The 23,931-nt window shown below is 36.1% G+C and overlaps 1 protein-coding gene across 1 annotated transcript in view; it reads left to right on the forward strand.

Annotated features, from left to right (window-relative positions):
• The window catches only part of NEGR1 (neuronal growth regulator 1), a 921,576-nt gene that overhangs the window by 699,357 nt on the left and 198,288 nt on the right, over positions 1 to 23,931 (forward strand). Inside the window, exon 5 of the mRNA XM_067005821.1 lies at positions 15,965 to 16,085. Coding sequence (XP_066861922.1) covers positions 15,965 to 16,085 — 121 coding nt within the window. The remainder of the gene's footprint in view (positions 1 to 15,964; positions 16,086 to 23,931) is intronic.

Here is a 23,931-nt window from a genome sequence, read left to right on the forward strand (position 1 = left end):
CTTTTATACCCTCCTTTTATTTCACTGAAGATAAATATTACCTGGGTCAGAAATAACCCTATCTGGAGTGAAAAAATATAGACCTCATCTGACATAGTTATTGTCTAATTCACATTCAGGTTCTGGTTATGCTTTTTCCTCCATAAATGAATGTGAATTTTACAAGAAAAATTTTTTATCATTCTAATTATCAATTATTTGGCAAAAACTTAACATTTAAGACTTGTGGAAATGCACTGTGCCAAATGGGAAGAGAAATTCTTGTTGATAGAAGCCAACTATTCTTAATTTTAATAAGATATGAGAATTTTTTAAAATAACATACCTTTGTGTTTAGGATATAAATTCGCTGATATCTCAGAAAACCATTTAGCTTTACCTACTCTAGCAGAAAACTTCTAATCATCTGACATTGGGCTCCCTGTTGAAATGTGTTAACAAGTTTACAGTCTTTTAAATAATTAAGAAAATTAATAACACTTTAATATTTTGAAATGAGCTTGTCTAGTAATTAAATAAGCTAAGGAAACTAAATATAAAATTTGATGAAAATTGGCAAAAAGCAAAAAAGTTGACACTGGTTTTGACATTTACAATTAATTCCACACAAATATTTGTTTAATCAGACAATACGGTTAATCACCAAGGTGAAACTGAAAGTTACTAACACAGAATTCTGGTATAAAAGTTAATAAATTCAGCACATAATCATTATGCACATGCTAGTTATAATAATTTACTGTCCATACCAAATCTTTATAAGCATTGTAATTAAATATAAAATGCACATTAGAATTATAATGAGCAATTAGGGCAACATAACTAATATGCATGAAAATCCCAAAGCTCATTGAAATGTAAAACACAAAACCTGTTCTACCTAGTGTTTTGCATATTTTCTATAGCTAAATGAATGCCAGTAGAGTCTGTACATTGTTTTACCATTTTTGGGTTTATGAATTATGCATTTAAAATGCCCTGGAAACATTTGGTTTAGTTACCAAATACAGGCTTATTTCCATTTGGAAGAAACAGCTAATACACACATGCACACACATGCACAAAACCACATTGAAATAGTTATTTGATGCTATTAGACCACCTCATAGGATTATTTCAGTAAGAAGAACATAAAACCATAATGGACCATTATTTCATGGGGCACACAGTGGAACACACTGGAAAGAGCCTGAAGATAATAGACCCAACAGGGAGCATAGTCTTGACCAGTCTTTACACTTTTTACATTATAGTCATACTCACCTCCTACTATGAATTTCCACTTTAAAAAAAAAAATGGTGAAATCAGATTCAGGCAGAAATTCTAAACTGAGCATTTAACCAAAATGATAACAGAAGCAGGACACATTGCTTTTAACATTGTTCTGGAACCATTCATCCTGCTTCTTTTATACACAAACAGATAAACTGCTTCTAATATGCCCAGTATATACAGATCACCTTTCTAGTTTATAATCATATTCTGCAATTTATACACAAAGTAAATAAATTGTTTGGACTCATAAATATATTTCATATCAACTAACAGCAAAGATTCTAGTCAAAATAAATACTCATTTCCTTAGCAAGCATATCCATTTATTTGGCCAACATACAGCACTTTATTTCTAGAAAGTATAAGATTTTCAAAGAAGTTTTTAGATTTAGATTACATTTTAGGTGAAATATGCCCCAAATTTTGTTATTTCCATATGCTGCTCAATAAAATTTCTTTATTAAAAAAATTCTTTAAGAAATATACATTATTTACAAATGGCAATGGTGTCAGTACTTACCAATACAATACAGATGTACTTAAGTATCAACTATACATTACATGAACATAATAAACACAACATTGAATGTAACTCATTGGAATTAACTGTATTGAGCTGCAAAACCTGGAGGATTAATTATAGCAAGTTATAGAATTATAATATTTTATAAAAATTATCATTCATCACATTCATTTATTTAATGAACATTTTTTAAGTGTTCACTATGTGCCTCATACTGGGCTAGTCATTAAAGAAACACAGAAGATTATGATACATCATTGGCCAGTTTTAAATTCCACTAGAGCCCTGAGCTTCTCTAAGGCAAGAGTTGTTTTAATGTATTCTTGACCAATAGCAATGAGTAAATAAATGATTAAGAGAACAGACAATAACTCAAGAATAAATATTGTCAGTAGATGATACAGGAACATGGACAAACCTCCCAATTTTCAAATGCATTTCATTTGTAATGGCTGAAGAAGTGGGGAGTCTTCCTAAGGTGAGTCCTCATCAGCCTTTCTGGGGTGCTCTAACAACATCTTCCTGACATGCTAGTTTTCCACAGTACTTGGTTTGCATAGCACTTGCTATTCTTTTGGTTTCCATGACAGCTCTGTTCTCTATAGTCTATCTTCAGTCAGATATTCCTCACATTAGCTTACTATGAAATCCATAATTCATTTCAGATATTCCATTTCCTTAGCAGAAGATAAAAAACTTTCCTTTTCAAGGCAGACCCATATAACTTTCTTTGGCTTAAGTATGGAAGAGACTTTGAGCCCGAATGGCTTTGGAAAATTCTTGGGAATTCCCTGGCAGTCCAATGGTTAAGACATCATGCTTTCACTGCTGAGGGCCCAGGTTTGATCCCTGGTTGGAGAACTAAGATGCCACAAGCCATGTGGCGTGACCAAAAAAGAAAAGAAAAGAAAAGAAAATTCTACTTACAAGTAAGAGTCTAGATTGTTCCTTGGCAATGTTGACTCCCAACCCCCTCTAAATGTAGATGGAATACTGTTTTCCAGCCCCACTGATGACAGGCTTGACTATGTGACTGCTTTTTTTTTTTTTTTTTTTTGGTGGTACGCGGGCCTCTCACTGTTGTGGCCTCTCCCATTGCCGAGCACAGGCTCCGGACGCACAGGCTCAGTGGCCATGGTTCATGGGCCCAGCCGCTCCGCAGCATGTGGGATCTTCCCAGACCGGGGCACGAACCTGTGTCCCCTGCATCGGCAGGCGGATTCTCAACCACTGTGCTACCAGGGAAGCCCCATGTGACTGCTTTGACTAATTGGTGTTATGACAGAGTGACAGAGTAGTCACATAAGTGAGAAATAGATGTTGGTTGTTATATGTCACCAAAATGAGGTGGTGATTTGTTACACAGTATTATTGTGGCAATAGCTGACTGAAACATGGCATAAGCCTAAAGGTTATCTGTGATTGCTTTCTGAGGCACCATATATTGGTGGAAGCCATAGACAAATACTGCCTGCATTTTTTCTAGAACTCTGCTTCCCAGGTACATAGTATTTTAATGCTGAGTTATATAGTACTACATGTGGTATTATATAATACATACAAATGAAATGCTAAAGTTAACTAATTAATTTCAGATGCTTTGTTCCAAACCATATCTAAATAAGGAATATATTAAATTTAATTACATATATAAATAAATATATTTTTATATAATAAATATATTCAACATGTATTTATTATTTAGTATTAATATATATTATGCATTATCTATACATATATATTCATCTAACTAAGTATAAAGGAATGAAAAAAACATAAGCTATATTGAGAATGGGCTGTGGAGAGAGCAAGGGGGCCCGTTAGGAGACTTGCAATATTCTAAGCAACAAGTAGTGTTAGCTTGCACCAGCATGAGAGTTATGGGGTGGTGAGGAGTGATAAGATGCATTTTAAAGGTAGAACCTACAATATTATTGAGTCCCTCAAGACTTTGAAATATTTTGTAATGACACTGATAAACTGGTAATACGAGCTGTTCATCGAATGCACAGATAAGCTTTGCAGGATGAGAGCAGTAAATAGAGAGGAATCTAGAGATTTCGATTTAAAGGGCACTAAGTAAGATTGAGATTATAAGGAGGGTATCAGATGCATGTATATATATTTTTTATTTCAGAGCAGAAGAGGAAAGAGCCTAAACATTTTTGCTAATAATTTATTCATGAGCTGCTGTTGCTGACATGGAACTTCTTATTTGTTAATCAGACTTCTCCTTTCTTGACAAACCCATCAGTTGTCAAATTGATTTTGCTGTTAGGCAGAGTTTTCTCAAACCACGTTTTATTTAATCATTTCAAGAAAGATGACATTTTTTTTCCCTTGTAAAACATTCTTAGTCCCAAATAAACCCATACTGTTGTTTCTGAAAATTACATTTTTTCTACCACCCCTCCTTCCCACATCTGTAAATTTCTTTAAGATACACTATTTGTAGGCAAAATGTCTCTCCCACTTTGTCTTCTTATTCTTTTGGTCTTACTTACTACTTACTGTGTTTGCTCTGATTTAGCTTTCATTCTCCATAAATAGAAGTGTCCAAGACTGTGTTTTTCAAATAGGAAGAAAAACTACCTCTCAATTCTACAACTAGTATCACTTCCTGCTAGGTTGTTTTTGTCCTTGTTCATAAGTCCATGGCAAGTCTATGGATAAAGCACATCTGTTTCACAGTCATGACCTCTGTGGCTTTACTCTTTGAGCCATGTAGAAGTAATATAACAGGAAAACGTCCAGGTTGCAGGTCTGAGCACACAGCTGATTGACAACTCGAAATAAATGGAGAGGTAAAAGTGGTTCAGTTTAATGTTCATCTTCTTACTAGAGAATCTGTGCCTATAGTTTTGGAAAATGTCATTCACTTAGCATATTTCCTATAGGCTTGCTAGACTTCCAACGTTCTCCTTCATACATTTGAGGGCAGTGGGCAGGGAGAAATGGGTAGTTTACAATTAGATTTCTGTAATATAAATCTTATTTTTTCTTTAATTTCTGCCCTTTTTTTTCTAGCTACTCAAAGGCTTTTTTTCTTTCCCTCTAAGATAGTGTGTTTGGAAAGTAATTCTTTAGAATATATTAGCAATATGAATTATTCATTTCTCAGAATTAAACAATTTTAATAACTGAATGTTAATCAACTTTTAAAATGTGCTTTTTTTTTTTTTTTTTTTTGCTGTATGCGGGCCTCTCACTGTCGTGGCCTCTCCTGTTGCGGAGCACAGGCTCCGGCCGTGCAGGCTCAGCAGCCATGGCTCACTGGCCTAGCTGCTCCACGGCATGTGGGATCTTCCCAGACCGGGGCATGAACCCGTGTTCCCTGCATCGGCAGGTGGACTCTCAACCACTGTGCCACCAGGGAAGCCCTAAAATGTGCTATTTTAAGATTATTGAAGGCCACAGAAACAAGAAGAAATAATAAACCATTCAGTCAACTAAGAAATAGGATCCAGTGATTATTCTGCAGAGGTCAGAAGTTATACCATCCCAAGAGTCCTTGGTGCGTTCAGATTTACCAATAGGTCCTTGGAGGAAGCTGGCCCTGAGACCAGAGGGAAACATGAACAGATTAAAAATTAGCCTAAGAAAAGATTCTACCAATGCTATCCCCATCTATTACAGATTAAATCTTTATTTTTATCGTTTATTTTACACTGATTAACTGCAAAAATCTTAAATTTATATATAAGTCTAGTTTATTCACATTCTGAGAGATCAATATTAAGTTTTAAAAATGTACCATGACTTAAAGCATGACAGTAAACATAATAGAGGCTTAAGCAGCATATCTTAACTGATTAATACAACTAGAAACTTTTCCCCATGAGAAAAATAGTCCCAAGGATATTTTAATATTTTACAGGTAATCTATAGAAAGCATCTGAATTCTTCTAATCTGTGTTTTTTTTTTCCGGGGGGGGAGGATTCACTAAAAAATAATTTTTATATCAGGAAATTTATAACAGCTTCAATATGAGAAGAATACATTCAAATATTTAAGAATTTGAAGGTTTGTATGATGGACAACTTTTGTTACAGGATCATATGTGCTGGGAAAGAAGATGCCTTTGGAGAATCCCAACTTCACAGTTCTTGCAGACTTGTTCATTGTATCCAAATCAATCACATACAGCTATAATTCAGCATGACTGACAACAGAGAAGAGAGCAAATCATGAATGAAGTCTAAAGAAAGAAAGTCTGGTGAACAGCTAGGAAAACAGTGAACCATTTAATTCCTATTGATACAGCTGGTGGCCCAATAAATCTCAGGCATATTTTACAGTGGATGCATCACTGGAGTAAGCATTGCTGACTACAAGGGGACAGCTACTTCAGGCTGTAATTTCACTAGTGCCGACCCTTGCCAAAAGCATGATATGAATGAATTCTGCCTAATCACGAACAAACTTCTCATTATATAACCCTTTCTCTCCTGTTCTTGTATCTACTTCTTCATGAGTCACAAATAACGTAACTATCCATCCTTAAATGGCTTCTCACAGATGTACACTAATAACACAATATAAGATCATTCACACCACAATATTTTTGACTAATAAAAGCTTAGGTATATTCAACTCCCTTGAAAGGATTAAATATTATAATAGCGTTAAACCATGAGTTTAGGAAAAGAATCCCTTATGTTGTAATTTTAAACAATGCACAGATTTTTCTTTGAGGGTTTAGGGGAACAGTGCTAAGACCTTCACCAATGCCCCTAAAATCGGACTTAATACGCAGTTATAGATCTTAGCTCTGAATTTTTTTTTACAAAATATTTTACTTTTTACACACCTGTGTAAACATAAGGGAATTAGAGATCACAACTTAGTACACTGTCATAATGAATATTGAATATTGAAGTTTAGTTAACATGCAAAATTCTTATCATTGTCATTCTTTTGAAAGAGAAAATGACCTCATCATATGCTTAACTGAATTAGTACATTGATTTTGTATATACCCTAACACATGACATACCTCCACAGTTACACATCTTTCTAGGACGGACACCTATGTGTTCCATACACTTTTTTTTTTTTTTTTTTTTTTTTGGCTGTATGTGGGCCTCTCACTGTTGTGGCCTCTCCTGTTGTGGAGCACAGGGTCCGGACGTGCAGGCTCAGCGGCCATGGCTCACGGGCCCAGCCGCTCCACGGCATGTGGGATCTTCCCGGACCAGGGCACGAACCCGCATCCCCTGCATCGGCAGGAGGACTCTCAACAACTGCGCCACCAGGGAAGCCCGTCCATACACTTTTGATGTTCTATCACATTGTTGAACCCAAGCCTCTTACTTCTTGGTCAATGAGACATAAGACAAGGTCTGCCACAAATGCATTACGAGGTAAATTTTTCTTGGTTAACTACAGTAAGAAAGCAGAATAATTATGGAATTCTGGGAGAGTAAAAAGTGTTATACTAGTCTAGCTTTGAATTAAATTAATCACATGCTTGCAGCACAAAGACAATGATTCAAAAACAAAAACCCCAAAAACAACAAAAAATCTTAGTTTCCTTTTCTATCTGTATCTTATCACGATTCTATGCTCTTAAAGGCAACATAGCTGTGATACCCTATTCACTTGTAATAATTCTGTTAAATAATAGCCAAAGATTTTATTGACTGCTCAGTGCAAAACACTAGGGTAAGCACCTTACAAGAAGTATTTTACGTTGTCCGCATAGCAATCTTATGAAGTAGGCACTATTTACTTTACAGATGCAAAAACTGGAGTTTAAAAGCATTAACTAACTCAGATGATAAATGTTAGAACCACTTTTTCTTGACTGCAAAGCGGGGCCTTTTTACTACACTGTTTTGCCACTGTGTAAATATTTAAGGTCTTGGCGAAGCAGGAAGTACCTTACAAGCTGGATTATTTTCACTCTCTGTGAAAGCTGACCAGAGGTGTAATCAATGTGAAAGTCCCTTATGTCATGAAGACTATGATTTAACTATACTACAGTAGTTTGATTTAAAAAAAAAAAAAACTAACTAGATAATTTTTAAAAAATTTTCTCTTAGCAAGAGCATGGAGTTCTTAGTTTTCTTTAAAATCAAATTAGTCCATAAGATAAGGACATATGTGCTTCATAGAAACGTTTTATTGACGATGTGATCCATTTCTGTGAGATCTATGACAACCTTGGAAAGATTTTCATATATTTCCCACCCTGAGTTGCAACCTATCTTCAAGGAAGAAATTTTTCAACTATCATCATTCTCACCTGTAACAGTAGTGTGTTGAACAGGCACGTCTTACATGATGTGTTCTCTGGTAGGTACTGGAAACCTTAATTTTTTTTTTTTTTTTTTTTCAAAAACTGCATTTGACCAAGGCTGCCTTAATGTAGCTCACAAGTTTCAGAATCTAGACCAAGGTCAACATGCTTATTTGCCACAGTGTTCTCCCATGTAGCTTCTCTAGGATGGATTTCTTCACGATTCACTTCTTATTATTATTCCGTACTCTTCTTTATTGTTGTAATTATTTAACATGGCACCTTTATCATTGTCCATTATTTTGAGGTGGCGGGGTGATGATCAAATTCTTTTGCCTTTGAAGTTCTAAAGTTTCACTGAAGCTACTTCACTTCACTAAAGTTATTAAAGCAATTCTCCGATTCACTCATTTTTTTGATAATAAGACTTTGTACAAAACCAAAGCTCCCATTGAGGATGGCAAGAGAGGAAGGTCTTTGTGGCTATTGTCATGTAACTAAGAAAACTTGAATCTGGATTAGGCTTGTTGGGTGCCAAGTGCAGAGGTTCTGTTGTTTGCACCTGCAGAGCCTGGAGTTTTGAATGAAGAACATTTAATTATCTTCATCCTGAAATGACTGGCTAAACAATAAAAGGAAATAATCCCACTGAGTAAATGAAAAGGGAAGACTCGTTTTTTTATGAGTATCTAATTACACAGGTGTTAAATATCCCTTCTTGACCCTTTCACTGTTGACCTTCCCCAACATCTGTCCTTTGCCATTCCCCACATCTGTCCAATAACATTCATCTGAAATTGATTTTTTTTCCACTGTGCAATTGTTTCAGCTCACAACCATATACAATTTGATACAAGGGCGGGATGCCTAAATTTCAGCATTGCACATAAATCAGTCTATTCCAAAGGATGCCTTTGTACTTATGAATTTGAGGGGCCTAAGTAATCACCTTCTTTGCTGCTTTGGTGTAATTAAAAGAAGTTACATCTGAGTAGAACAAAAAAACTATCTCCATGGAAGGAAAAACAGTTCCAGAAATAAAAATGCCTATATATGCATATATTTACACTCCTACTCTCACTTCTGGGCCAGGATCAAAATTCACAGAGAAATGGAGGGTGATGATGAAGGTGAAAGAAATAAGCCCTGCAAGCAACCACTCAGGTTTTACCATTTGATTGTCTTTTCTAGGAAGGGCCCAATATGATTTCCTAAAACATGGAACATTCCAGTGGAAAATGAGTGTTTGGTACAACTTAACCAAGCATACATAAAATTCACTGTTACAGCTCCAGTTGGAGATTTAATTAGTCATAACTGTTATGAGGTATATATTTCTAGCAAACAAGTGACCCTATCCTTCTGATGCAAATAATTTCATCACGTAAAGCTCATTAGTTCATTATAGCTCATAAGCACACAGAAGTCTGTTGAACCAGTGATGACTGTTGACTTGAAAAGTCATGTATCACATAACGTAGGATATGGAATAGACATTAGACATCTGCTTTTCCAACTGTCCAGCATATCCAGAATGTGTCCCAAGAATTATTAGGTGCACAGGACCTCCAATATAAAATTTTCTATAATTCTGTGGTCTCATAAATTTGGAAAAGCTCCATACTACAAGAGATTCATAAGGCATATATGGACATCACAGTCTCTAGGATGTGCTCTAGAAAAGAAACCTATTGGGTTTAATTAGACATTTCAGTGGCCATAGAACTCTTTTATTTATACAAAGTAATATGGTTCAGAATGGTGTAAACTTGGAATTTCACTAAAAATGTCTTCTCACTGCCAGTTAACTAAAATGAATTGACTCAGGTCCAATGTGACCAATGATCTATTTAATTAAATTTTCTCTCAATTCCTGCCTTTTCTGTGGATTGGCCAATGATTTTCTCATCATCCTAAAGATTACTACAACAGCTTCCTAGCTGTTCTGCCTGCTTCCTCTTCTGCCCCTATGCAGAAAATGTTCCACACATTGGCCAAAAAATCTGCATAAAATTTTAATCAAACCATGTCCCACCTCTGCTCAAAATCTCCAAAACCTCATCTTCTTACAATAAAATTCAAAGGCTTTACAATGGGCTACCAGACCTTCCGAATCTGAGTTCCAGTTACCCACCCAACCTTCTCTTCTGGATTCTTCCTCTCACCTGCTCAAGTCATGTTGACCATTTTGCTGCTCCTCAAACTTGTTGAGCATGTTTCTACCTCAATGGTCTCAACTCAGGGTCTTTGACTTTTCTGTTTCCTCATATTTTAACAGTTTCCTACAAATAACCACATGATTCCTTTCCTCATATCATTTAATTCTCTGCTCAAATATTGCCTTATCAATAAGGAGCTCTGTAACTGCACCATATAAAATAACCCACTTTGCATTCCTTTTTCTTTTACCCTGCTCAGTTTCCATCTTAGTTAATATGGGTTTTGTACTGTGTATTTATGTATTTACTGTTTGCATATTCATGTACATGCACACACACATACAAAGTCAAGAATATTAGCCCTCTGAGGCCAGGAATGTTACTTTTTCATTAATGTAGTCCCCAGAAAAAAAATACTTGTTGAATTGATGAAGGAATGAAGAATAAATAAGTGGATGAATCCTCTTCCTCTTGAATAGTCATTTTCGAAAGAGGCAGAATAATAGCATAAGGGTTCATTTATGTCCCCAAGAAAAATCAGTACAGCTTTCAAGTTCAAATTTATAATTTTCACCTCAAAATGAAAGCTACTTAAGACTCCCCTCTCCACATTTATTACTTACACCCCATAGCCCTTTAATTCTCTAACACAGAAAATGCTCTTAGGCCTTTTTCTTATTCACAAGTGTTAATTCCTGTTTCGTTCTTTATCTAGGCTTCCATATGTCATTTTAGTATATCTCCCATTTTCAGTGTCCTTCACAGCAGCCTGTGAACCCCCTAGACACATGATCATGCCCCTTTAACTTGTATGGTTACCTAGTGCTGAGCCATATGCACCCTGTACTGCATAATAGCCTTTTAATGACAAATTAGATTTTTATTTCGGTTCATTATGCCTGGGTTTTCAGGCAATGTTCCGGATTTCATGGTTTTGTTTGTAATGAGTCATGGCCCCCTTGACAAACAAGGAGTAATTAAACTAACCAGGTTATCAATAGAAGCTTGTGATGGATCTCCTGTTGCATATGTTATTTCATCTTCAATAATAGGTGGATATCATAAAAGATTATGGCCTCTTAGTGTGACAGACAGAGAGAAAGAGATGAAAGCCTGTGAGAGAAAGAGTAAAAATACAATCTTACTTATACTTCTCACAAGCAAAACAGTATCATAGTAATTGACAATAAGTGGGTTTTCATTTATAAATATCTTTTGTAATTTTGTTCCTTATAAGGGGGGGGGGATGTGAATCTTTGCTTAACAAAGTTAAAATTTATCAAATGGTTCCTTATATTGAGTTAGAGAATATGCATGTGTTTGTATTTGTGTATTTATAAATGTGTTTATGTGTATTATCTCATAACATTTTCTTATTCAAACTTCTCTGGTAATCATTTTTTATTATTTTTCACCAAGTTATTAGCAAGCACTTTTATAAAAATATTTCTTTGCAAGTGTTTTTCCAATTGAACCTTTACTATTAAGAATAAAAATCTCACAGAGAAATAGAGGTGCTATAATTTCAAAGTGAAATATCACCCTTAACAGAAAATGATTACTCTGCTCAGGTATTTTTAAAATGAAAGGCAATATTCTGTTGTAAGAGTGTTTACAGTTTTCACTTTCACTGCATATTGAAAATCATTAAACTCTGTACTTTTTTATTGCTTTCTAAAGAAACTTAAAATAAATCCAAAGTGCACACTTACTCAGATCTTTTGTCTGAATGAATTAGTATTTGCACCTTCTAGGTTCCTGTTGTATTGAACTGTTTCCCATAGTGTTATTTGAAATATGTACTATGTTAAGTGTAAATTGGTAGGCAAGAAAATATTTATGGAAAAGGACATGCATATAAAACTAGAAGATAGCATAGGAGAATATGTAGATGACCTTGGGATTGTTGATGACTTTTTAGATACAATACCAAAGGCACAATTCATGGAAGAAATAGTTGATAAGTTGGACCTCATTAAAATGAGAAGTTTTGACTCTGTGAAACACAATATCAAGAAAATAAAAAGACAAGCCACAGACTGAGAGAAAATATTTGCAAAATACACATCTGATAAAGGACTGTTATCTAAAATATACAAAGAACCCTTAAAACACAATAAAAATGATACAAACAACCCAATTAAAAATGGACCAAAGACCTCACCAAAGATATACAGATAGTAAATAAGCATATGAAAAGACACTTCACATCATATCATCAGTGAAATGCAAATTAAAACAATGAGATACCACTACATACCTATTAGAATGACCAAAATCTGGAACACTGACAACTCCAAATGCTGGTGAGGACATGGAGTAATAGGAACTCCCATACGTTGCTGGCGGGAAGATAGTTTGTCAGTTTCTTACAAAACTAAACATACTCTTACCATACAATCCAGCAATTGCACTTCTTGGTATTTACCCAAAAGAGTTGAAAACTTAGTTCCACACAAAAAATAGGTGTTTAGAGTGGCTTTATATATGATTACCAATGCTTGGAAGCAACCAAGAAGTTCTTCAGCAGGTCGATGGATAAACTGTAGTACCTACAGACAATGGAATATTACTCAGTGCTAAAAAGAAATGAGCTATCAAGCCATGGAAAGACGTAGAGGAACCTTAAATGTATATTACTAAGTGAAGAAGCCAAGCTGAAAAGGCTACATGCTATATGACCCCAACTATTTAACATTCTGGAAAAAGCAAAACTAAGGAGAAAATTAAAAAATCAGTGGTTGCTGAGGGTGGTGAGGTAGTTAAAAATGAATAGGCAGATATAGGAAAATTTAGGAATAGGAGGATTTTAAGGGCAGTGAAAATACTTCGTATGGTATCATGATGATGGATATGTGTCATCATGCTTTTGTCCAAACCCATAGAATGTACAGCAGCGACAGTGAACCCTAATGTAAACTATGACTTTAAGTCATAAGAGTGCCTCAGTGCAGGTTCACCACTTGTAACAAATGTACCACTCTGGTAGGAGATATTGACAATGGAGAGGCTATCCATGTGTTAGGGCAAGGAGTATATGGGAAATCTTTGCGTCTTCCACTCAGTTTTGTGTGAACTTAAAACTGCTCTGAAAGTAGCCTATTAAAAAAAATGACACATGCATACAACTCCTAATGTTTCCCTCCAAAACTCATCCTACCTACAACCTAACCCATCTCAGTCAATTGGTATTCCTAACTTTCTATTTAAGTCAAGTGAAATCACCCTCTTTTTTAAAAAAAAAGTCTGTCCAGAAATCATGTTGCCTCCAACTTCACAATAGACCCCAAAGCTGGTCACTTTCCACCGCCTCAGGTGCTACCACCCCGGTATGAGCTCCCAACATCACTTGTCTTCTTACTGCAACAGCTTTCATCCTGGCCTCGCAGTGGTCTCTTCTCAACACAGCAGCCTGAGTGATGTGATACTTTTTTTTTTTTTTTTGCGGTACGCGGGCCTCTCACTGTTGTGGCCTCTCCCGTTGCGGAGCACAGGCTCCGGACACGCAGGCTCAGCGGCCATGGCTCACGGGCCCAGCCGCTCCGCAGCATGTGGGATCTTCCCGGACCGGGGCCCGAACCCGTGTCCGCTGCATTAGCAGGCGGACTCTCAACCACTGCGCCACTAAGGAAGCCCTGATGTGATACTTTTAAAACAAAAGTCAGATTATATCCCTCCTCTGCAGTGGTTCACCATTTCACTCAGAGTAGAAGCCAAGTCCTAAAAATGGCCCTCAAGGTCCTATCTGATCTTTCCTCCTTTGGCTACATATATTATTCAGGGTTCTGCAGACAAACAAAACCCATAATATATGTGTGTATCTATATACACACACATACCTATACACACATGTGATATATATATGATGTATATATATAGAGACAGAGAGAGAGAGACAGAGAGACAGAGACAGAGAGAGAGAGAGAGAGAGATTATATTATGAGGAAGTGGTTCACTTCTTAGCTGGCTGAGAAGTCCCACAAACTACTGTCTGCAAGCTAGAGACCCAGGAAAGTCAGTGGTGTAGTTCGGACCAAGTCCAAAGGCCTGAGAACCAGGGGAGCCAGTTGTGTAAATCTCAGTTTGAGAGCAGAAGACTGGTACCTTAGCTCAAGCAGTCAGGTAGAGAAGGGACAGTCTCCTTTCCTCTGCCTTTTCTATTCAAGCCTTCAATTGACTGTATTATGTGCACCCAACATGGGAAAGGCAATATGCTGCTGAATTCAAATTCTAATCACATTAGAAATACCCTCACAGTCACACCCAGAAATAATGTTTAGCAAATATCTGGATGCTCTGTGAGCCAATCATGTTGACGCAAAATGAACCATCACACTCCGTCTCCTGCTACTCTCCCTTCTTTCTCTTTGCTTCAGTCACACTGATCTCCTTGCTATTTCTCAACTGAACCAGGCTTGCTTCAGCCTCAGGGCCTTACTGCAAGCTGTTCTCTCCACCAGTAAGGCTCTTTCTCCAGATACTCACATAGCAAACTCACCCATCTACATCATCTTTGTTTAAATCTTTCCTTGTCAATGAGTCCTACTCAGATTAGCTTTTATAAAATTGCAACCCATTCCTTGCTCTAATTCCTCTTACCTTGCTCTAATGCTTTTTTTTTTACGATATTTCTTCTAACATTTTATTTAAATTACTTATTTATTTTATTTACTGCTGATACTCTATCTCGCTATTCCCCCTACCCCCCCATCTAGAATGTAAGCTTTATCATGTCAGGGAGTTTAACTGCTTGTGCCTTGAGAAAGACCTGGTATGTAAAACTACTTGTGCCTTGAGAAAGGCCTGGTATGTATCAATGGCTCAATAACTATTTGATGAATAAAAGAAATGGCTATGCTATAATGAAGCTTTTTAAGCATCATTTTGTGCCAGGCACTGTGCTTTGACCTCTGAATATGCAGAGATGAATCAGATATTTACCCTGCCTTTAGGCAGCGACAAAGTCTCCTGGCATACCCATAAATAATTACAATACAAGATAGAAAGTGTGTCGTATGAGAGATTTAGATAAACTACTCAAAAGGGAAACATATTTCCAGCCAAAGCAACAGGGAAGAGTATAGAGATGGTGACCCCTAAATTTGGGTCTTGAATCTGTGGAAATGGGGAAGAATAGCATTCTAGGTAGAAGGAAACACATTTAAAAAATCACTAATGTGCTAAAGCATAGGGAGTAGGGAAAAACACAGAATATGGAAAGAACTCAGACTTTGAGTCAACATGTCTGACGTCAAATCCAAACTCTGAAGCTAAGTAGCTGTGTGACCTTAGACCAATTATTTAACTTCTCTGAGTTTCAGTTCTCACATTTGTAAAATTGGGATAATGCCATCTCGCCTAGAGTATTCTGTGAGGAAATCATGAACATAAAGCACCAAACCCCGTTACTTGCTCCCAGCCATCACTCAGTGAATAAGAGCTATTATTGGAGTGTAGTTTGACTGGAGTACAGATGAAATGTTCCCCTCAACAATGCCATTTTCCAATAGGAAGCAAGACCAAAATGTATTGCATTTACTCTGTACTCCCTGGGAACATTCGTCTATTGTCCAACTTGAAAAATGAAGCTGAAAATGACTAGTTTTGTAAGAGAAGCATAAAACACTGAAAATGTGATGCATTGGCCTATCAGGCATAAGATTACTTTGAAAATAGAAGGAATAAAAATATGTGTGCTCTATATTTCGGTTGAAGATTATTTTAACTTACCTGCAGTTTCTTTCTTTCTTTGTTTCTTTTTCAGTTGCTCCTACGATTCAGGAAATTAAATCTGGCACTGTGGCCCCGGGACGCAGCGGATTGATAAGATGCGAAGGTGCAGGTGTGCCGCCCCCGACCTTTGAATGGTACAAAGGAGAGAAGAAGTAAGGCCTTTGTGATTATTACTCTGTTTCAAGCACTTTGAGCTAATGTGTTTGTGTTTCAGATATTTACTTTAAGCAGTTTCTTTAACTGGCTTGAATGATTCTCAGCAGCCTTCTCTGGGGCAGGCAAACTGAAGAGGTCTACGTGGGGGGCATAAGTAGCTAACAGCATCCAGAAGAAATGTCCACTTTGGTTTATATGATCTCAGAAATGCCTTCAAATCCCCCATCACTGATGTATTTCATTTCTTTCCCTCCCTTCTGAGCCAGCACACCATAGCTCTTGCTGGCAACCATGTTTACTTGGGAAATAAACCAGCTCTTCAAGGACTTGGGCACAGCTTCCATAAGGGCACTCCAAAAGCAATCGGAGCTGTGGACTCTGCCTGGCGTCCTTGATAATCCTCAACCCTTTCACCTGCTTCTCTCTCCCACAAGTCATTTTAACATTTTGTTTTATAGAATGTGATGGGCATCTTAAGTATTCTATCACTAAAAGGACTGTAGAAGGATAAAATACATGGTTGAAGGACTAACCAAGGGGATTTGAGGACTACTCTAACTTCAGAGGAGCTTGGGGAGCTTCAGAAAGCCTTAGCAAGAGCTGTTGAACAAGAGAAGACAGGACTTGATGACTTCCTCTTTACTTTCAACCAGTGGGCTCATTCAGATCGCTTTACCTGCTCTTATCAAGCCATCAAAGAAGAATAGGCCCCCCTGGGTAAAATGGCAGATGTAATGCAGAGAGCAGGGTATTATCTATAATATATATTTTTTTGCTTCAAAACTAGGAAAGGGATGCATTCAAGAAAATGTTAGTTTGCACCATATGAACTTTCCATTTTTCAGTCAAAAAGGCTAAATGTTGGCAATCCCATACTATTCAACATATACGTATGGGGCTTATTTATTAGTGTCATGGCTCATAACTAATTACGGCTAAACGTCTGAACAGAAAACAAGTGAAAGCACATAAGAACTTAGATGTTGCCACAATGGATGAGCATGGATGTGACATAAGCAGGTATTTTGTTCTTAAACTGTAATCAAAACAGGATTTATGGAAGATATTCTCTTTCAACATCAGCCTTAACAATAAAAGATATCCCCACAACAATCTCATTTGTTTTGGATAACTGACAGTGGTTTTACCTAAAAATTTTCACAGTTGTTTTTTTATGCAACCTCTTCTACAATTTGGACTGATCAATTACTACTTCTTTTTACTAATTAATTAATACTTTTACTAATTATAAATCTTTGTGTCTTCCTGGAAGCCCCTATATTTTTATATACCTAGAATTAGATAAACTAGTCTGTGGTCACCCTTGTCCCATGCTACAGGATTACATATCTGGCAATATAACCTTCCTCAGATTCTGATAATCCAGGCTAGGAAGTCTTCAGTTTGTGATGCTCTTTAGAGATAAACATCTGGGAGAGTGGTTCTCAGTCCTTAGAAAATTATGAAACCCTTTGTTCAAATGCAATCTTTTTTGGAAGCCCAATAAGTAATATCTGTGAAAGTAAGGGTAACTGGAGCCTCAGTTCCACCTGCTCAGAGCCCTCCCTTCCATCAGGATGTCCTTGCAGCCCCTCCTCCCCATCCCTGGTTCTCCGCAAAGCACAGTTTTCAAAAATGACGTAAATTATTTTACATATCTTTCAAAGTCACTTTTGAAACTGTGTCATACCTTTCTTAAAGGCTAACAAGCAGAATTGTTAGCAGCACAAGTGAGAACTCCTTTGCTAAAGTTCATTTTGTTTCTAATAATTTTTGTTGCTATATCTCTCTCTTCCCCTTTCCTAAATTCAGTGACCATTGTCAAAACAGGCTACAACAATCCTCAGCCCACTTTCTTGGCCTATAGCAAAGATAGCAAAGAGCCAATTGGTGTCCACAGTCATAGCTTCAGTGATTTTTTTTTTTTCCAAGTGGGGAGATGGACTACAGCTTTTATTAGATTTTCAAAGGAGTTTAGAACCACTGCTAAAAAAGGTAGATAGATTCCCCCCAATCAGTACCCCTCCCCAATACACTCACACACGAGAAAATCTAGCTGCTATGAAAATCAAATGCACTTATCAAAGGCAAACATACTTTCACTTCAGGATGAAGTATACATTTATCATTTGTTAGAGATATATTTGAGGAAATATTCAAATTCTCAAATACCACTAGAATATATAAATTCCTCTTAAAATTATAAGAAAGCAAATTTGAGTATATGCAGGGAGTAAGAGAGAGAAAAATTCTGCTTACTGAATGATTGTTGTTATACTCACTAAGAGCATCTACCATGCTATCTTCAGGGCCCAGGCCATTTAAAATATTTATTTCATCAAAATGAAAAACTATGGGGCTTCCCTAGTGGCGCAGTGGTTGAGAGCCCGCCTGCCGATGCATGGGGCGCGGGTTCGTGCCCCGGTCCGGGAGGATCCCACGAGCCGCGGAGCGGCTGGGCCCGTGAGCCATGACCGCTGGGCCTGCGCGTCCGGAGCCTGTGCTCCGCAGCGGGAGAGGCCTCGGCAGTGAGAGGCCCACGTACCGCAAAAAAAAAAAAAAAAAAAAAAAAAAAAAAGAAAAAAAAAGAAAAACTATGTAATGAGCACCTGTTATTTAACATTAACCCATTTTATTTTCACAACAAACCTATAAGATAGATATTACTCACCTTTTGCTGAAGAGAAACCAAAGCACAGTGTTTTTAATTAATTTGCACAAGTCTATAGTTAGTGACAGGGCTGGGATTTGAGCCCAGGAAGTCTTGCAAATATTCATGCAGAGTCTGTGGATTTAACCCTTATACTACGGCACCCAGTATTGTTCATGGGACCTCAGAGTCTATCAAAAATAATTTGAAATATCAATGTTAAATGCCAGGGTAAAGGCATTGCCGTTAATTTACAAGTTAGCAAAATAAAAGACTGCACATACAAACACTCACTTATACTTCCCCAAATGGTTTCATCAAAGACACAGAAATAACGGAGTCAAGGTAACCAGACAGAAAAGAAACAAATACAGCATGTTTTCAAGTTGTTTTCTTGACCTCAAGGTCGTTACCAGGAGCATGAGGCTGACAGAGACTGTCGGAGCAGAGCATAGTTTTTACAAGATCTTGAGTTTTATTTCCTAGAGATCTTTTATACTTGAGGCTTACAAAACATATTCAAAAATAACTTACTCTCTTCACTTATACTTAAGGGGATGTTTATAAAAACTCATCTTGCTTAAATCAAGATCTTCAAAGCCAGCTCTTCATTCAAATAAATATAAACAAATAAACACAAACAAATAAACAAGAGGAAGTACCTGATCATCTCTAATCTTATCTCTGCCTATAGTTCTTCCACATCCTGTACAATCCGTCTCTGTGTGCTGGGAATAATATGCTTGAAAGACTTAGAAATAAAACAAAAGACCTGCAAGATGAAGCACAATTTAAAGAAAAGAAAGAAATGTTACTGAGGATAAATCACTTTCCAGGACCTTTAAATTCTATCTCATTTATTCTTCAGACCTCTGTGAGGTATGATTTATTATCCTCAATTTACTGATGACAAAACTGAAACATAAGAGACTTAACCTGTCTAAGAGCACTCACTTAAAAGATGTTGTAGGGACACATTTTAGATTTGTCAACCTCTCAGCCCATGTTCTTTCCCTTGTATACATTGCCATTATTAGTCATCTCTTGCGAAGTACAAATCAACCCAAAATTTAGCAGCTTAAAACAGTAAGCTTTTGTTATCTCAGTGTCTGTGGGTCAGGAATCCAGGAGCAGTTAGTGGGATATGGCTCAGGGTCTTTCACTTAGTTCCTTTCAAATGTCACCTGGAGCTGATCCTCTGAAGACTTGACTAGGGCTGGAGGATCAGCTTCTGAGGTAGCTCGCTCACATGTCCCACAAGTTGGTGCCTGTTATTGACTGAAGGCCTCTGTTAATCACCATACACCTATAAATAGGGCTGCTAGACATCTTCATGACAAGACAGTTGACTTTCCCCGGAACTAGTGATTCAAGAGAAACCATAGAAGCTGTTCATGATCTAGTCTCAGAAATCTCTGTCTTTTCTGCAATATATTATTGGTTATAAAAGGTGACCCTATTCAAAAAGGGAGAGGTAATAGGGGAACATAAATATCAAGAGGTGAGACTCATCAGATGTCATCTTCAAAGATGGCTGTCACATTGTCTCCCTCATGGATGATGGAATTGTTTATGTATTAGAAATATTAGCCATTTGACCTTTAGTCTATTGCACTGTTTGGGTAAGCATCATGAGAAAGACTAAAGTTATATACTTGTTATTAAGATAACCTTTTGTATAAAATTGTCATTTTTTTAACACTATAGTCTCTTTCAGCATACCTGGCAGGGACAGTTCGAATAGGCTAAATTTTACTCTCTATATAAAAACATTTTAAGTATTGGGAAAACTAAAGTTCAGAGTTCAATTACACAGAAAGCCAAAAATTTAAACTTTTTTTCTTAAAAACAGAGAAGATTGGTAAAAAGTAATACATTCCTTTTATGCAGTGAAAGGACACCTCAGAATAAGCTAAGTAAATAATGTCTTTGATAACATGAAATTAAGTTCATCTATAGCTTGAGAACAGTACATTCACTTAGGATTAAGACCAAAAACATAAACTAAATTTTAATGGACTAATGTTTCAATTGGTATTGCAAAAACATAGGTTTTGTATCACTTTGTGGAGATGGTATTACCATCTTGTCTTAGATCAGAATTTTATTATTTGCTTACTTAGTTGAACTCCCTCCTATTTTTTTTTAGCTTTCCTCAAATCCAAGCCTGCAACCTAGAAAGACATGCCTTCTTATTTTTTATGATGAGTTTAGCTGCTCCAGTCTTATAAAATACTACATACTTTATTCACTTTGCCTATTTTTAGGCAAATGGACAATTGTAGCAATGTCTTTTTAGAATTCTTTAATCACAACGGGGTTCCTTTCTTAATTCTCTGTTATAATTTAATATAGGGATACAAATGTTACAAATAGGTAAATACAAATTTCGTCCATGAGTGAAAAACAAATATGTTGTAAAACATTAAAATGATCAATATATCAGTTAAAAAACAAACATGATTTTTAAATATGTTTTAAAAATATTTATGTTAAATACAACACGTTTTTAAACATGTTTTTAAAATAATCTAAAAATTGAATATTTTATATTTTATGATGAGAACTTATAATATTTTGACTTTTTAAGCAATGAATTTCAAATTTAGTCTATGAATTTTTGGCATTCTTTACAACAAATAACATGTCAGCACACCTATCACTTCAGAATCCTGTTAATGGTTCAGTCTACACCACTGCTTCAGAGGAAATATGAGCATTACCTTATTGCCTGTTGTAAAGGATTTATTATCTATGTGCATAAAACATGCATGCACATGTCACAAAATGTATACAGGTACCACTGAATGGACAGAAAAATGCCTAAAATCAACCAGGTAGAGTATGCCAGGTTCACATTACACAGAAGTGTGATGACCTTTTTCAATCAGGTTAGGTTTTCACTTTAGGGAATGATGATTTTTTACTGTTGGCTTTACAGAGGTAAGATGAACTTGAAAAATCATAATGAAGTGGAGTGACTTTCCTCTCCTTTTTCCTAGTCTAGATTATTTACTACTGGATCCTCTAGATGGGCCATAAATTTCATCTGAGTTATTCACTTTGATGAATGAATGTAAGAGGGAGGGTCTTCTTTCCTTCTTTTATTTTCAAGGGGACCATAAAAATGAGTTAAAATATTTTTCTGTATCTTCAAAGATCCTTTTTCTTTGCTGTTTTTTCATTTAATTTATGTGTGTCAAAGTTATGAATACATCACATTTGTATAATGCATTATGATTTTCAAAGCATTTTTATATATGGTAGTTTAGCAAAATGTGTGCATTTTTACTTTTCACTTACAGTAGAGTCAACTCTTCAAGCTTTGCTTGCTACATAAGAGAGAAGAGAAAGAGATAAACATATAATAGTAACAATTTAAATGACATGGACTTACTAAAGATGTACAATAGGAGACATATTCCTTGCTACAACTTCAATCATGCTTCATTCCCATTTGCCTCTGATAGTGTATCTCTCCATTCTAAGTGAGATTCTCAGGTGGAAAATGGGTATCTAATTTAGCATGGTTCTAAAACAAAAAGCACCTATTTCATCCAGTGCCCAACCATGGAGAATGATGTAAAGCAGTGGTCCACAACATTTTTGGAACATATATCCCTATGAGTAAAATTTGAAACTTAGCAAAGCTAGCAATATATGCATACTTATTTGTAAATTATGTATATGCATTTCTGAACTGGTATATTTCTTACATTAAATAACCGACAACAGATAAAATTTAAAAGATGAGATACAAATGCAACATAAATGGACATTTTATTATTTTTTTCTCATACTCCAACAGATCACTTTGTACCCACCTTGAAGTACTTACCCTCCATTTTGGAGACTCTTGTAAAGTAGGTTAGTTTAAAGTAAGAAAGTTTAGGGAATTGTCAAGGGTAGTTTTAATGACATGCAACTTTTACCCTATATGCTGACTTTGCAGTCTTACAACATATATTATGTAACTTAATGTACTAACTTACCCATTCCTTGCAAAATTCTAACTAGATTATGCCTGAGAAAAATGCTATCTCATAAAAGTAAAATAACTTGTTGAAAGGAAGTACAGAATGGGAAGTAAAATCTAATTTCAAGGAAAACTTGCGAGGTGATGGATATGTTTATGGTCTTGATATTGATGGTTTCACAGGCGTATACTAATTCCCAAACTCAATGAATTGTATATATAAAATATGTACAACTTCATATACATTAATTATACCTCAATAAAGTGATTTAAAAAACAAAAAAAACCCTAACATATGTATAAAATGGATAACTATAAAAAATAAATAAAATAAAAATTCAAAAATTCAAAAAAAAATAAATAAAAAAAATTTTAAAACCCCCTAATTTTCTGACACTTGTGTCAAGATATCCCTCTTCTAGATTTTACACCACAATTTTGATTATTAGGAAGAGACTAGAATTATAATTCTCTACACACACACACACACACACACACACACACACGCACACGCACACACACACACTCACACACCCCCTGCCCATCACCCCTTTCATCCTCTCATTTGCAAGGCTGTTATTATAAGAGTAGCAGTTACATATTTTGATTTAGAATGGTACTAGAAATAACCTCATTGCTACCTCATGTTAAAAATGATCTTCCCTGATGACCCGAGATTTTACTTCGTCTCATTGGGCACTTATCTGTGAGATAATTTGCAAAATTTGAAAAGGAAATAAGTTTCTGTGTTGAAAGAACTTGCATTTCTAATGTTATCTCATTATTATGTATTTGCTTGTTTTTTTATTAGTTTACTAATTTCATCCTGATAATATTTCACTCCTTTTTACAACCAAAGTCTTATCAATACAACTCCATCACCCCTGTGATGACTTGGTCATCTGAGGCCAAGATGATAAAGGGTAAATATCTGAAACAAATGGGAGCATCTCAATTACTGGGAACTGGAGAGCACATGTACATGTAAGACATAAATACATATTATTATATTGAAAACTTTGGGCCAGTCCGACAAAGTTGAAAGTAGACCAATTCCAGTTTGCATCTCCTGACTTAGAATTTACAACTTACAAAAATCACCAAAATGAAATAAGTACTAAGAAAGCCCTAAGGGAAGCCTAAGTCCTTGAAAGCCAGGGTCCATTCAATTCAAATCAGAGCATTAACAAGTGCTTCAGGGAGAAGGTAGGCTTTT

The sequence above is a fragment of the Kogia breviceps genome, chromosome 1 (assembly GCF_026419965.1).
Source record: "Kogia breviceps isolate mKogBre1 chromosome 1, mKogBre1 haplotype 1, whole genome shotgun sequence".
Taxonomy (NCBI): Eukaryota; Metazoa; Chordata; class Mammalia; order Artiodactyla; family Physeteridae; genus Kogia; species Kogia breviceps.